The sequence below is a fragment of the Bubalus bubalis genome, chromosome 13, assembly GCF_019923935.1.
Source record: "Bubalus bubalis isolate 160015118507 breed Murrah chromosome 13, NDDB_SH_1, whole genome shotgun sequence".
Lineage (NCBI taxonomy): Eukaryota > Metazoa > Chordata > Mammalia > Artiodactyla > Bovidae > Bubalus > Bubalus bubalis.
Window position 1 is genome coordinate 87,137,024 of NC_059169.1, and position 16,993 is coordinate 87,154,016.

The following is a 16,993-nucleotide window of genomic DNA, read 5'->3' on the forward strand; positions in this document are numbered from 1 at the left end:
GCAACAGGAGACTCTGCCCCGATGACTCGACAGAAACCAGTTACACCATCCCCACTCCCCCTGCTTTCCCCCCACGTCACATTTGACCTCCCATGACATGCTTGTGTGTTTCTGTCACGTGTGTCCCATGTTGCTCCACACAAGACAATGACACACTATTCTGGGGCTCAGTCACTAGGGCCTTAAGTAGTGCCTTACGTACAGACACTTAATAAACATATTTAGTGAATGTCTTAGAAATGCAGACTAATAAGAAACTTGTATTTTACTAAGATACATTTACTTATATTTTTAATTGTGTTTTGTAGTATAATGATTTCAACGGTAAGAATAATAAATCACAAAGAAAAATAAAAAGTAAACAACTGCTACTACAACCTCTGCTACCACAAGAGGCAACCACCAGTTAAAAATCTGTTATGTTCTAATCACAGTTAATTTAATTCTAACAACAAGCATATGGTGAAGTTAGTATTAGCTCCATCTTATGTAGAAGGAGACTGAGGATCAAAAAGACAAAATTAGATGTCCAAGATCAAACAGAAGATAAATAGTCAGTCTAAAACACAGTCAGTCTAAAGCCCCACTGCTAATTTGTGATGGCTGAGTATCATCACGGAACAAGAGCAATGCACATCTCAGTGGCAGGATGCAGGGCCCATCTATAGAAAGAGCTGGGAAAAACACAGTACTCAGTGAATTCCACATCTGAACATCAGGCTGCAAAAAAATGAGACATGCTTAAAAATTAAACATCACTTGAGTCTTTCTTCCAAAAGAAATACCTGAGTCACTGACTGGCCTAAGTAGATAAATGGAGTCACAGTATAAACAATTCATATTCTTGTAAACTGGCCGCAGGTTAAAGTATCCCGTGAAAACAACAGTGTGTTTATTTTTCTCCAGTTCAGTTCTATTTTATGTTCAGCCAAAAGCACTCTCTATTGTCTTTTTACTGAGCCTTGCTTCCTCATTAGCTTCCACTGTATATTTTTCAGACAATCCATTTAGTCACAATTCTATGACTGGTCAAGCTCATTTGTTGTCCCATGAAATAAATTCTATGTGCCAGTCAGACATTTAGTCATTACTTCCACCCACATACTTCATGTTTCCCTAGAAAAGCAGCAGCCATGTGGAGATGTAAGGCTCCTCTCAGTGTCTACATTTACAATTTGTTACAAGCTAATTTTATCCACAGGGAAACTCACATTAAACATATGCCTCTAAGCCACGATTATGCATTCTGAGTTAGGTAGTTAGAGTCAAATCAGTCTCACTTTTCTAAAATACAAATATTACCCTAATTTATAAGTGACATGAGAGATCAATACCCATCTTAATTCACTAACAAGGAGAGATGACCTAAAGTGAGCAGACCAAGCAACCACAGTGTTTCTTAACACTGTGAATAGCTAAAAAATAAAAGTTTAAAAGCCCATAAGGTAAGAAATACTTGTAAATTAAACAAACTTACTATAATACTTGTACCTTTAATTATACATTCAAAAGCTCTCTGATTACAGCTGCCCGCAAACTTAGGTGCTCCATTAGACACATGCATTGTTCGCTGTACTACGACATGTTTCAGCAGTATTTCTCAACTTGACAGCTTTACTTACTGTCTTGGAAGCAGTATTAATGTACTGCATCACCATTTCTTTTTTGATACTGAAGTCCTTTTCCCGCAATGGTGCCTTTTTATCTTCATTTAAATTCATATCTTCCTGGAAAACACAATTAAAAAGCCTTGTTTTAGAATCTAAGTAGAGCAGCAATTCTACATACACAATGAACAGAAAATCAATAATTTGTGACTAAAGCAGCAGTAATTGTTTTGGAATGATTTCTATGTAGCTCTGCCTGGAGGAAAAAAGAAAGGAAGAAACTTAGAGATACAGAGAAGAGTATTCTAGATCATTTGAGCAGGTAAAATACTTACCAGAAAAACTTAAAATTCACAACAGGCTAGTAAAATTACACTGACATCATTATAGATAATTAGACAGTTGAAGATTTCTGCCTTCCATAAATATATTAGGAGTCACAATTTATACATTATTTGTGAAATATATATTATATAAAAATATATAAGCTTTTTTTTACAACAGTTGCACCTAAAGCCATCTTGCACCATTCTGAAAGCACCATTTCACATATCATAAAAAGTAAAAAATAAGCCAATCCCTTTCCAGATTCTGATAAGCTGCAAGCATATCAGTTCAGTTCATTTCAGTTCAGTCGCTCAGTTGTGTCCGACTCTTTGCGACCCCATGAATCGCAGCACCCCAGGCCTCCCTGTCCATCACCCACTCCCAGAGTTCACTCAGACTCTCGTCCATCGAGTCAGTGATGCCATCCAGCCATCTCATCCTCTGTCGTCGCCTTCTCTTCCTGCCCCCAATCCCTCCCAGCATCAGAGTCTTTTCCAATGAGTCAACTCTTCACATGAGGTGGCCAAAGTACTGGAGTTTCAGCTTTAGCATCATTCCTTCCAAAGAAATCCCAGGGCTGATCGCCTTCAGAATGGACTGGTTGGATTTCCTTGCAGTCCAAGGGACTCTCAAGAGTCTTCTCCAACACCACAGTTCAAAAGCATCAATTCTTCGGCACTCAGCCTTCCTCATAGTCCAACTCTCACATCCATACATGACCACAGGAAAAACCATAGCCTTGACTAGACGGGCCTTTATTGGCAAAGTAATGTCTCTGCTTTTGAATATGTTATCTAGGTTGGTCATAACTTTCCTTCCAAGGAGTAAGCGTCTTTTAATCTCATGGCTGCAGTCACCATCTGCAGTGATTTTGGAGCCCCGCAAAATAAAGTCTGACACTGTTTCCACTGTTTCCCCAATCTATTTCCCGCATATACCAAATACCTAATACTGATCCCAACAAAAGGCAAAGAATTCTACAGTTTGAACTGTCACTTCTTTACCCAGCAAAGAAATGAAGTGTTAAGTGCTCACTTGTGCCCAACTCTACAGCCCTATGGACTGTAGCCTACCAGGCTCCTCTGTCCATGGAATTCTCCAGGGAAGAATACTGCAGTGGGTTGCCATTCCCTTCTCCAAAGGATCTTCCTGACTCAGTGATCAAACCCAGGTCCCCCAGATTGCTGACAGATTATTTATTTACTGTTTGAGCTATCCAGGAAACCTATCCCTATCAAAAACATACATTAATTAATTTATTGAATATCCTAAATCACATAAAAGTTGCTCTCATGAAAAGAGGTACCACCTAAAAACCTAACATTTCTTAACAGCACCATTCAAAATAAGGGTTTACGTAACCTAGATCCAGCTATAGGTCTAACTGTGACTAAAAAATACAAGTCATGAATATCCAGATAAAGATATGAAATGCAACCAGAATCTATCAATTAATCTCCTTAAAGAAAAGGTTATTCTGACAAAGGAAGGGAGGCTGAGGTAAGACAAAAGTGGCTGAAGGAGAGAGCAGTTCAAATGGACTTCCTTCTGATCTTAGCCTTGGGTCATTTGTGTGCAATGCTGAGACATATGAATGTATATAAACTCCATATACACTCAGAACTGGGCCCATAAAAATCAGGGCTTTGGATCACCTAGGAAGGCTGAAAGCTAAATTTTTTTCTAAGTTTTATAAAGGTGCTACAATTCAGATGCTACAGTTTATGCCTTTAGCTGACTCAGGTTTTGGCTACCAAACCTTTGAAGCACTTAAAAGTCAAAATTCCCTTCATTTCACCTTGATATAAAATTTAAGATCTTAGAAGTTGTTGCATTTGAAATTCCAATAAAAGGTAGTAATTAGTAATGTCACTCTTGGCTGTTCAGGTTAGAAACATCCTATTATGTGAATAATTATTTATTTTCTTTTTTTCTCTCTAAGCCAGTGATTTTCAACAGGCCTTAACACGACTTAGGAAGCATTTTGGAAATGTCTCAGGGCATTTCAGTTGTCATGGTGACTGAGGTGATGCTACCAGCATTTACAGGGGAAAGGTATGCTAGACATTCTGCAACACATGGACTAGTCCTGCACAAGGAATTCTGTCTCCCACTGAGAGATGCACAGAGAGGGAAAATCATAATTATCTAAGCCTAGACTCTAATTCCGTGAAATCAGACATACAATGGAATTAATAGGTAAGTTGTTACCTATTTAATACTTTATATTATGTATCTTTAATATATATTGAATTTTCCAAAAATCCAACTACTGTGTAAATTATAGTTCCAGTTTTCGTTTTAAGCTGTACCATCATTTGTGCTTCATTTCTGAAACTCAGGTATCCCAGAACAATACTGCTTGTGGTATCGGAATCAACAGAACACAACAATACCTATATCAACCTACACTGTAGCTGTTGTCTTCACAGTGGCATGAGGCAAAGATTCCAGGATGTGACTTTATTGTACCTTTTGGAGTAGTCAATGGCCAATTGTTTATATTATTCCTCAGTGGCTCCGCTACTAAAGAACCCTCCTGCTCATGCAGGATACACAGGAGATGCAGGTCTGATACCTTGGTCAGGAAGATCCCCTGGAGAAGGAAATGGCAACGCGCTCCAATATTGCATGGAAAATTCCATGGACAGAGGAGCCTGGAAGGCTACAGTTCATGGGGATCACAGAGTTGGACACAATTGAACACACACACACACACACACACGGGATTTCTTTGGAAGGAATGATGCTAAGGCTGAAACTCTAGTACTTTGGCCGCCTCATGCAAAGAGTTGACTCATTGGAAAAGACTGATGCTGGGAGGGATTGGGGGCAGGAGGAGAAGGGGACAACACAGGATAAGATGGCTGGATGGCATCACTGACTCGATGGACGTGAGTCTCAGTGAACTCCAGGAGTTGGTGATGGACAGGGAGGCCTGGCGTGCTGCGATTCATGGGGTCACACAAGAGTCGGACACGACTGAGCGACTGAACTGAACTGAACAGTAAAGTAATAAATTGATTTTTTAATTATGAGTGAAGACAGCTTATATATCTATAAAAAGTATTTAAGTTAAAGTAGTGAGGAAGTTAAGAAACAATTGTTATAAAAGGTAGGAGTGGGTACATAAGAACATGTGTTTTAAATTATTCACTATGCTTTTTAGTTTCCATCTAATGGCCAAACATGATCCAGCCTCTTTAACCTGAAAATTAAAATACTTAATAGGTACAGAAAACTAAAAAACAGAAAGCCCATTACGGTGACTGAAATCAAAACAAAATTGTAAGACGGAGACTTGTAAGAAAGAAAAGACTACTGCTTTCTTTCATGAAATGCCTTTTCAAGATGACATGAGCTTATGCACAAAAGTTGTACATGTGGACTTAAGGAAGAAACCCAGAACTGCCATAAATAAATTAAATTATATATATATATATATTAAAAAGCAGCTGCATCTGGATTCTCACTTGAGCCCGCAATGCAGTGGGTAGTAGTAGTCCCTAGATGGAGAGACAAGCTTGACGCCACCCGAGTCAGTCAGCCACTGTCTGCAGGAACACAGCTCCCTGAAGCCACGGCTCTGGATTAAGATGGCAGCTGTGAGCCACCAGGAGTCAACACGCACGCCCGCGTGTGCCCCTACCAGCCATGCAAAGGAGGTCTTAGAGGGGCAGCAAAGGCATCCAGGACACCATTTGAGTACAATGTACTTAGTGTTACATCAAGGTTACTTTTTAAGCAGAACTGAATAATACAGAGGCCCTCATGTATGGCTGACACAAGCAACATAAACTTCTGCATGTTTACCAATTCTTCCATTCAAGCATATGTCAATCAATACATCTATATATTGTATGGACACAGAAGGACACCGTAGTTACGGATTTTATAAAAGCCCTAAAAAACAGTTTATTTCCATATATGCAAACATTGATATATAATTCATTAAATACCTATAATAAATAAAATAATGAACAAATGATGCATAGAATACATAACTGTACAAGGTCTGAGGAATACTTTGAATGAGATTAATACTTCCATGGACATAAGATAAATATCGATTTCCTTAATTGGAAAAACCTTATCAGTTGGCTATTTAACAGACTATATCTCATTCAAAAATATTTTTTGAGCAGGCATCAATCAAAACTTCAGTTTTGATCAGTCTAAAGAGTAATTATCAGTTTTGTTGCTAAAGTTCTACTAATGCCTTAGTAACATACATTATAAATTAATTCATTTATAGCACTACCTTCATATACATGTTTAAACACAATCTTTTTGCCTGGGGAAATTGGGAGTTGCAACACCAAAAAGTAATTTTCCTCTAGTTAATTACTTTCTAATTAAAAACTACACCTAAATTGAATCACTGTGCTATTTTACTATTTGAGTCTGACTAGCACTAGAGACAGATTTCAAAAATACAAGGAAGAAATACTGAAGGAAAAACACTGAGGGGCATGATACAAAATAAGCAGGATTGTTGGAAAGTGTCAAGATCATCAGAGATGAAGAAGTACCACTGATGAGGAGATGAAAGAGACATGGCAAACCAAACACAAGATGGGATGCTGGGCTGGATCTCAGGAAAGGAAAAGCACTTCAGTGGGAAAACTGCCAACATCTAAATCAAGTCCGTGGTTTAGTAAGAACCAATGATGGTTGGTTAGAAACTAATTAATTAGAAACTAATTAATTTCTTAGTATTAATAACAGCACTAAAGTTATATAAGACGTTGGCATTCTAGGAAGTTGGGTGAAGGGTATAAAAGAATCCTTCATACCGTTTTTGCAACTCTTCTAAGATTATTTCAAAATAAAGTTCTTAAGAACTAAATTAAAATACTCATAAAAATTCTGCTATATAAAATAACTTGAAAAAAATAAGAAAAATGGAACATCCCACATTTTTTAAAAATACAGTAATTTGGGGGGAATTCCCTGGCAACCCAGGGGTTAGGACTGTGCACTCTCACTGCCAAGGGCTGGGGTTCAACCTCTGGTCAGGGAACTAAGATCCCACAAGCAGCACAGTGAGGCTAAAAACAAACAAAAAATATATATAGCAATTTTTTAAAAGTCCATTAAATAAAAGCAGTACATTTGTAGTGTATGTGGTTACAGTAAATACACACAAACTTGATAGAGGAGAGGGAAGTAAAGGAACCACTATAGATAAATCTCAATCAGACACACGTTAACAGAAGTCCATTAGAAACCTAAAGGTCAGGTATCTTTTGGAATTTTCCAAAACACAAAGTTCAAGTTGTTCACATGTCCTCCCATACCCATTCCAAAGGTGCTCTGTGAACCACCCTTCTCACTCACTCTCCTAGCATCCCTTGCTACATCTTTTCACAAGGACCATGTTTCTAATCTTAAACAATGGTTAAATTCAAGCCAGGCACTGTGCTACAACACTCAGAAGCACCATTTGTTTAATACTCAGTAAAAACCCTTGGGTTATGTACTGTCTCTTCTTTACTGATTAGAGAAGTGAGACAGAAGGAAGTTCTGTAAGCTGACCATAAGCCTTGCAGCTCAGCTTTGTGCGTCCATTCTTATCTCCATATTATGTATCTCTACTATCTGCAGCCCCCTTCCTTTGGGGCTAAGGCCATCTCACACCCTTGGGAGCGGATTCCCCCTACTGCCCATGCTGTGACACCCCTCCTGGCCTCCCCACAACCAGCAACCCTCATTTCCGCTTTCCTCACCCATGGTCTTCACGACCACACCTGGGCCTTTTATCTAAAAACAGTCCTACCTCGAGTATCATCATGATGTCCAAGATCCTCCTCTCTGATCACAATCTTCCATCTTTTCACTTCTCCTACTTCCAAGCCACCTATTTCTCGACCTCAGTGAAACCTCAGTGTTATGACCCACTCTATTATCTCCCAAGCAGGCTAACTCTGTGATCCACCTGTTCCTCTAATTGATGGGAAATCACAGGAATCTCTCCTCACATTCCCTAAAGTACTAATTTCAAACTGGCCATTCGCCAGAAGCTACGAAACCATCATGTCTACCTATCATTTTCAGTAAGCACATTTTAATTTTCTCCAGGAAAAGGAACACATCATCAATTTCCTGTTTGTTCTATTACCAATTTATTTGCACACTCATTCTCCTGTACCAACTCCTGTATCAATTCAAAGATAATCCCACTCATTTATCCTCTGGATCCTCTTTCCTCTCCCCTCCTAAAAGGGCACTGCACATTAATTACCTTGCTTCCATCCCATTTCACTAAATTCTTCTAGCTTGCTGGGTCTCATTATATAAAGATGATAATCCCTAATGGATTAAAAATTGAAAGAAAAAAGCCTCCCCTCAACCCTAGTTCTCCTTTATATATGCTTTTGTTTTTCCTCCATCACAGATAATTTTTAAAAGGTTTTCTTTCTACACTTGCCGTGTCATTCACAATACAATGCATATACTCTTTAGATATCTATCAAATGAGATATCACAAAAACTCCCAAAAAGAATTTGCTAAACTTCTTTTGGGACAAACATGAAACGCAGGTAGTTTTCTAGGAGATGGAGCTGGAGCCAGAGATAATAATCGGAGTCCGAGACTAGAACAATGACGGAAACCAGGTCCAGCTCCAGAGGCAGGGTCTCCAGGCAGTGGTGCCAGCACTGGCCAAGCTAAAAGTCTGTCATGTCTTCAGGGAGCACGAGCAGATCCACACGCAGCCACTGACCTAGATCAGCCTACGCCTGCACAGCAGCCCCTGCTTGAGATGCGAATAAGGCTGAGATACCGCCAAGACAGACGGGCTGACTCTGTGCGGTGCTGCATCCTCTTAGAGGAAAGAAGGGGCACACATCTTCCTAACCTGCATAAGAACACCAAATGGGGAGCTATGGCCCTCACCTGGAAGCCAGGTCAGTGACATGGAGTCAAGCCAGCAGCTTTTAAGATGCTCCAGAGAACTCTTCCTGTGTGTCAGATGGGGCTGGAAGTTCCCACAAACCAGGATAATTCAAGTTTGCTATTATCAAAACACTGACACAAAATATATACCTTCCACATTTTCTTTGGCTAAACTGAGAAAGGGAAAAAGATGTAATCTTAATAATCATGCACATACATGCAACTAGTGAGCACCGAGGAGTAATCAAGCAGAGAATGGCAAACAGAGTGGACACTTTTTCAACTGAACTACAAACATTAGACTATTTTCATTCATGAATGTGGATTTTACAGGACACAGCATGCTCATTAAATTTACATACATCAAGTTGAGTGGGATAGTTAACACCATGGAGAGACTAAATTTAAAATGATTGACTATTTGGAGAATTAAGCAAATATACAAGCAGCAAGTTGAAGATGGTCAGGTGCAAGGAAATTCACCCACAGTGGAAAAACACTACAGACAAGCAGAAGCATGACTAGAGTTATAAAATAGGTGCTAGAAAAACAGTACAACAGTGGATCAAAACATCCATATGGATGAATAAGCAAAATATTAAAATGTAAAAACTGGAAGCACAGCAATACCAAAATCAAGCATTCTTAATAAGTCAAGAGTTATCATCTGATTTCAATAGTGTTCAATGCTTTATTCCATGGGTTAAAGCCAAAATAATTGTTCTTGGTAGCAGTTTTGCTAAATTTTTTTCCAGTACAGGCACAAATTGGTTAAGCATTTTAAGAAATCCACAATGATCCCCTAATTACTTCTGAGACCTCGGAGCTCAACATACTATAAGCACAATTTTACCCATATTTCTTCTAGAAGTGTGATTCTATGCTTCCCCTCACTGGAATTCAGCTTCCCTATCACACAGTGTCAAAGGTCTTACCGATGCTTAGCCCTACTGAGCTGTGTTCTCACCACCAGGAACAGTGTAGTGCCAAATGCAAAATCGAAAGCTTCATGATCTCATTCCAGGTAATCACATACTCTCAAACAGTACATGATAACTGAATCTCACATAGCTCAGCAATTTAATAAACTCCATTCTTAGATTAAGCCTAAGTAAAATCAGGAAACCTGTAAAAGATAAGTACAACCAAAACCCTGGAACTTGGAATTAAATTTATACTACTACTTTATATTCAAGATGCCCATAAATGTGCTAAAGCTATAAAACAGCTTTTCTTTCTTTGTCCATCATGTTTACTATGTTCTTATATAAGTGTTAGTTGCTCAGTCATGTCCAACTCTTTGCAACCCCATGGACCACAGCCTTCCAAGGCTCCTCTGTCCATGGGATTCTTCAGGCAAGAATACTGGAGTGGGTTACATTTCCTTCTCCAGAAGATCTTCCCAACCCAGGGATCAAACCTGGGTCTCCAGCATTGTAGGCAGACTCTACCATCTGAGCCACCAGGGAAGCTCATGTTCTTATATAAACCTTTATAATAATCCTTTTATTTTTATACATGTTTTTATATAAACCTTTATAATAATCCTTTTATTTTTATACAGAACTATGATTATGAAGTGGAGAAGGCAATGGCACCCCACTCCAGTACTCTTGCCTGGAAAATCCCATGGATGGAGGAGCCTGGTAGGCTGCAGTCCATGGGGTCGCTAAGAGTCGGACACGACTAAGCGACTTCACTTTTTCACTTTCATGCATTGGAGAAGGAAATGGCAACCCGCTCCAGTGTTCTTGCCTGGAGAATCCCAGGGGCAGGAGAGCCTGGTGGGCTGACATCTATGGGGTCACACAGAGTCGGACACGACTGAAGTGACTTAGCAGCATGATTATGAAGAGTCAGTTTTTTGGTTTCACCAATAGTGGGGTTAGATTCACTATTCTATTCTCAATGTCCTTACTCAATCCAATTAAAATTAATGGGAAATCAGATGGCTAGCTCAGTAACAGGACTGCAGCCAGAAAACAGCACTTATCCAGAGGTTGACAGTGAACTCATAAAATTCTTATTCAACCAAATATTCTAATTGGAGCTTGCACAAAGAGTTCAAACTATCTCCATTTGAAACCAAATTTCAATTTAATCTAAAGCCAGTATCAGAGACTAAACAAACACACAAGAAACTTAAGTATCATTTTTCACATACTATAAATTTCAGCAGAACAGACAAGAAATGAGAGTAACACTCAGCAAGCTGCTCAACTCTAATTTATTTTGGAGTAATCTGGTTGGAACTGTTCAAGCTTATGCATAAGCACCTACAATCACAGCTGTTACATAGTCCAGCAGAAAAGAACAGTGCTACTTATAAAAGGGGTTTAATTCACTTATTTGCTCTCCACAAATGGCCAATTCTTCATAAATTACATAAAAGATAATAAAATGGTCATCTGACAAAACACAAAGGCCGACTTCCCTAGAGAAGAAAATCAGACTGAAAAAAAAAAAAACCCTCACCACTGGAAAAGGCTGTACTTGCACACTTCCTAATTAGCAACAGTGGAATCTTAAATATTAGCATAACCTTTATTCCTTGAAAACTCCCCCTTTCTAATCATTTGACTGGGTCAACAAACTCCCACCAGGCAAAATCCAATGCTCCTAAATCATTTATTTTCTCATTTATCTGGATCTAGAAGAAACAACGCGGCACTGACATCACTCCCCTGACAAACACAGCCCATGAATCAACTTGACAATTGCCTTACACTTCCACACTCTCTTTCTCCTCCTCCTCCTATTTGGATTATTATTGGGATTGCTTTTAAACAACCTTTCCCCAAATTTTTCAATTTCTACCTAAAGGAGAGGGAGAAAGGTGACAACTAATAGATCAGAACAAAGCATTACCATAGAACCTCTCTCATTTTATCTCGCCAACACAAAATATACTATTATAGTTTTTAAGAAATAAAAAAACCCACAATACAGAAAAAGTAGATTTGTAAAAACTGCTAATGCTTGAAATCAACAAAGTGCTAGTAGGAATCTACAGCAGCCAATAAGCACTTAGGGAACTAACACAAAGGAGTCCTCCTTGGCTTCTGTTCCTTCAGACTCCTGGTGGCCCTTAAGACACCACTTACACATCAAACACAACAGGGATTCATTTATTTGTCTGACTGAAGAAATAGCTAAGCATAAATCCTTAACACCAACTATGAAAAAGGAAAAGAAAAGATTAAAAAAGAAAAATTATCTTTAGCATGTGCCCAAAGAGTGACAACAATGAATACAGACAGTGAGATGAACTCTGCTCCCAGCAACCGTACCAAAAAGTATCAATTCGATTTCATTCGTTCACCTGAGCTCTTCTTTTTTCCCTCTGGACCTTACATTTCAAAGATATCTGAACTGACTACAAAGCTGAGAACACAAAGCTACTTCACTATTTAACTCTATATGTACTTATCTTTTCTTGCTTAGACATGGTATTCACCAGAGCAGAAGAAACAAAGCAACTCATTCAACAATTCATGCAGTATACTCTGTGAAAGCATAAAGGGAACAAAGGGAAACAGGTCAATGTTCAAAGCCCATTAAAATACAGTTCTTATGAAAATATTAGAAAACTGATCTAATGAAATAATGAATAAACAGTCACTCATTTGATCAGTAACGGATGATATACTCAACTTAAAGGATAAAAATTAGCAGAGCCATGCGTCTACCCTATCAGACGAAGATTCTAGTGAAGGGCTGGCCAACTTTATTCACATAACTGAAATGGAAAATGAAGAAAAACAAAATTCTTTACTAAATACTTTAGGAACAGAGGTAAAAAAAAAACATATGAACTCTTTTCTGGGGTTTTCTACTCAGTGCAACAAAAGGAAAAAGAAAGGAATAAGAACAGAAAAATATGTAAAAGTTAGCCACAGATATCCTGATTATATACATAGAAAAATATGAGGAACTCTACAAATAATAAAAACTGAGAATTTAGTAAGATTACTGAATGTTAAAAAGCAATACACAAATTAATAATCTTACTAAAAATTTTAAGTTTTTAAAAATATTAGTTACATTTTAGAAACAAACCAAGGTATAAATCTTATAAAAGATACACACAACCTCTAAGGGGAAATTATAAATGTTACAGTTTAGGAACAGAAAAATCTCTAAATAAATAGATAGATATAATATATCCAATGTTCACAGGAAAATTTAATATCACAAAGGTATTTATTCTATCTAAATCAATAAATTTATTGCAATTCCAATCAAGATCCAAACAGGATTTATAATAAAACTTAATTGACTGTAAAATTAATACAAAATCACAAAGTGGCCAAGAACAGTCAGTATAATTTTGAAGAGAGGAAGTCCTAGATATCAAGGCTTATTATAAAGTAATTAAGACAATGGATATAACTGCAGAGCTAGACAAATAGAACAATGAATCAAATCAGACCTCAGAAACAAACACAGATATGAGTAATAACTTGATATATAACAGTGGAGATATTACAAATGATGGATAAGAATGCTTATTCAATATAATATTCTATTATTTAATAATGATATTAATATAATAGAAAAACTAGTTACCCATGTAGGAAAAATACTGTCTCATATCAGATTTTAGGAACATAGTAAGAACAGATCTATGATGTCAGGATAGAGGATTTCTTGAAAAATATACTGATGATACATTTAAGACTATTTAAAAATCAAAATGGAGTAACTATGGTTCAGGGATCCAAAGGGAGCCAGACTATTATAGATGTGGTTTTAGACACATTCCTGCTTCACTGAGAATGTGAATTTTCTCTCAACTTTAACAAACTCAAGAACACAACCAACCACTTCAAAATAGTATCTGCTAGCTGCACCCTTGTAGTTTTCTAACAAAGAACAAACCTGACTGCATTCTGGATTGATTCCTTTAGCTCTAACCTTTGTGCTCTGTTGCCTTGCTTAGTCATGCTTGCTCTGTATCTTTGTAAAAAAAATGTTGCCTATAGCCTGAAATATACTTGGTAGCCTATTCTTAAGGCTCTACCTCCCAGGTTTAACCCTTAAATGTATAGCACTTTACTCACTGGGCTTTCCTGGTGGCTCAGCCGGTAAAGAATCTGCCTGCAGCACAGGAGACCTGGGTTCAGTCCCTGTGTTGGGAAGACTCCCTGAAGAAGGGAATTGCTCCTCACTCCAGTATTCTTGCCTGGAGAATTCCATGGACAGAGGGATTAAATATTTAGTCCTTAAATGTATAACATTTTCATTCATATAGAGAAAAAATGTTGAGGAGCAGAAATAATATTTGTGTTGTTGAAGATTTACAGGAACCATGTGGACAATGGCAAGAACAAAGAATTTCTGCACCAAGAAGTCTGCAACAACCTCCACCTGTATAAAAGCAGCCTGAACTCTAACTCAGATAGGATGGTTCTCTGGGGAACCTAGTCCACCATCTTCTAGACCTGCTGGCTTTCTGAAAAAATTATCCCCTGCCCCAACAGCTTGTCTCTCCACTTATTGAGAAGCAAGAAGCAAGTACCAGCTTGGACTGGGTTAACAGGTTCAAAGTCCATCCCCTTCACAACTGTGGAATCATTTCAGACCCCAGCCTATCCCTGCTCAACAAGCACCCTTACTTCTTTCCAATTCCAGTTCTACTAACCTTGCAGGGTTTTTTGTCTTTCTAATCCTCCCCCAATTTGTAGTCCAAAGGAACACAACTCAAGTGCTCCTTGAATCTGTATCTCCTGGGCTACAGTCCTAACAAACCCCAATCTTTATTCAGTCAGGTCCCTGTTTCTCTGAAATTTTGGTTAACAACACAAAAAGAAAGATGGAATTGAAGGAAGTACACCAGGTATTTCAATTAATTACATGTGTTCTATTCTTTTTTGTATACCTCAAAAAGGAGGCTGGGATTGAAAAAGCACACAAAGTAGTTCAGTTAATTATATAGGTTCTACTGTTTTTGTGTACCTCAAATACCCTATTTAAAAACAACGCCATTGAACAAAATAGATTCAACTTAATAATACATCTGAAAATTGTTTCAAAATTAAATTTTGAATGGCTTATTATCTGTACTATGCTTCCTCACACTAAAGCTAAAATATGTATTAAACAGCAGGACATCTAAGCTCTTAATGCCAATGGACACTTCAAACCCACGCTGAAGAGACAATACTAATGGCAATCGATAAATGCACTCTCTCCTACATTACAACAGAGCCTGGTAAACATATTCTCAAGAAAAGATTAGAGCATTACTATTCATACTTAAGTACTCTGCAATTTTATTAGATCACTTCTTCCATGCTTACAAGTGATGACAGGAAGTCCAGAATTTAAATAATTTTTTTCAAAGTAATTCTGTCATCACTGGCATTCATTTAATGCCTGTTGATGTTCACAGCTTGATAGATGACCTTGCAGCTTTTGTTCTCTCAACATACAGTGAAAGTGAAAAGACAAAAAAGGTATGAATATATGAAACTTCTCTTCCTATTCATTATTTTAACATTTTTAAGTTATCCAGCAAACCAAAATTTGATAAAGTTCAGTTCAGTTCATTCACTCAGTTGTGTCTGACTCTTTGCGACCCCATGAATTGCAGCACACCAGGCCTCCCTGTCCATCCGTTCATTGAGTCGGTGATGCCATCCAGCCATCTCATCCTCTGTCGTCCCCTTCTCCTCCTGCCCCCAATCCCTCCCAGCATCAGAGTCTTTTCCAATGAGTCAACTCTTCACATGAGGTGGCCGAAGTACTGGAGTTTCAACTTTAGCATCATTCCCTCCAAAGAACACATAGGACTGATCTCCTTCAGAATGGACTGGTTGGATCTCCTTGCAGTCCAAGGGACTCTCAAGAGTCTTCTCCAACACCACAGTTCAAAAGCATCAATTCTTCAGCGCTCAGTCTTTACAGTCCAACTCTCACATCCATACATGACCACTGGAAAAAACTTAGCCTTGACTAGACAGACCTTTGTTGGCAAAGTAATGTCTCTGCTTTTCAATATGCTATCTAGGTTGGTCATAACTTTCCTTCCAAGGAGAAAGCGTCTTTTAATTTCATGGCTGCAGTCACCATCTGCCATGATTTTGGAGCCCAAAAAAATAAAGTCTGACACTGTTTCCACTCTTTCCCCATCTATTTCCCATGAAGTGATGGGACCAGATACTGTGATCTTAAAGTTCACCACCACCAAAACATAGAGTTGAAGGTGAAAAGAAATATCAAATCTTAAACATCTTAAAAGTTAGAAAGATACACTTAATTCAACAGGCAGTTGAGATGATAAACCAGCTGGATAATGTTGCATGGACTTAATCTAGCATAGAGACATATCAAAACTATAAATAAAGGAGAAAATTACACAAGGGACTTACACACAAGCTCTGAGGAGCAAAAGATCTGGACACTCATCATTGTTAGTCACTGATGAAGAAAACTACAAAAAACACAAACAAATAGAAAAATATCCTGTGTTCATGGGTTGGAAGAATTAGCATAATTAAAATGTCCATCCTATTCAGAGCCATCGATATATTCAATGCAATGTTATCAAGATTCCAATGGTATTCTTTATAGAAAAAAAGAAACACTCACAGATGGGCCCTGAGAACACTATGCCAAGTGAAACAAATCAGGTAGAGAAAGACACTCATAGAAACAGCATTGACTGGTGGTTGCCAGGGGCTGAGGGGTGGAGAAATGGTCAATAGGTACAAATTTACAGTTATAAAATGAACCAAATCTTAGGATATAATGAACAGTATGGTAACACTAGTTAAAAAAAAATCATACTTGAAAGATTTGAAGAGAGTAAATCTTAACGTTCTCACCACAGGGGAAAAAATGATAATTATGTGAGGTGATGGATGTGTTAACTGACCTTATTGTGGCAATCATTTTAAAAAATATACATCTATCAAATCATCACATTGTGTACTTTAAGTTTACACAATATTAAATGTCAATTGTAACTCAATAACACTGGGAAAAAATAAGAGAATGAATTGAGGTTTAACACCTTTTAAAGAGCTCTCAATTATAGCTGCTCTTTGTAAAAGACACAGCAGAGTGTCAGAATATATGGGATATTCTACAAAATGAAAGGGCTCCAATTCCCCAGAAGGGGTATATAGTGAACCAAGGTAGACAAAGACGAAACAAA

The 16,993-nt window shown here is 38.0% G+C and overlaps 1 protein-coding gene across 7 annotated transcripts in view; it reads right to left on the reverse strand.

The window, feature by feature from the left end:
• DIAPH3 (diaphanous related formin 3) overlaps positions 1-16,993 on the reverse strand; it is a 569,530-nt gene that overhangs the window by 491,956 nt on the left and 60,581 nt on the right. For all 7 annotated transcript variants that reach the window (XM_025263061.3, XM_044926876.2, XM_025263062.3 and 4 more), the window contains one exon: positions 1,623-1,727. In XM_025263061.3, the coding sequence (XP_025118846.3) occupies positions 1,623-1,727 (105 nt within the window). The remainder of the gene's footprint in view (positions 1-1,622; positions 1,728-16,993) is intronic.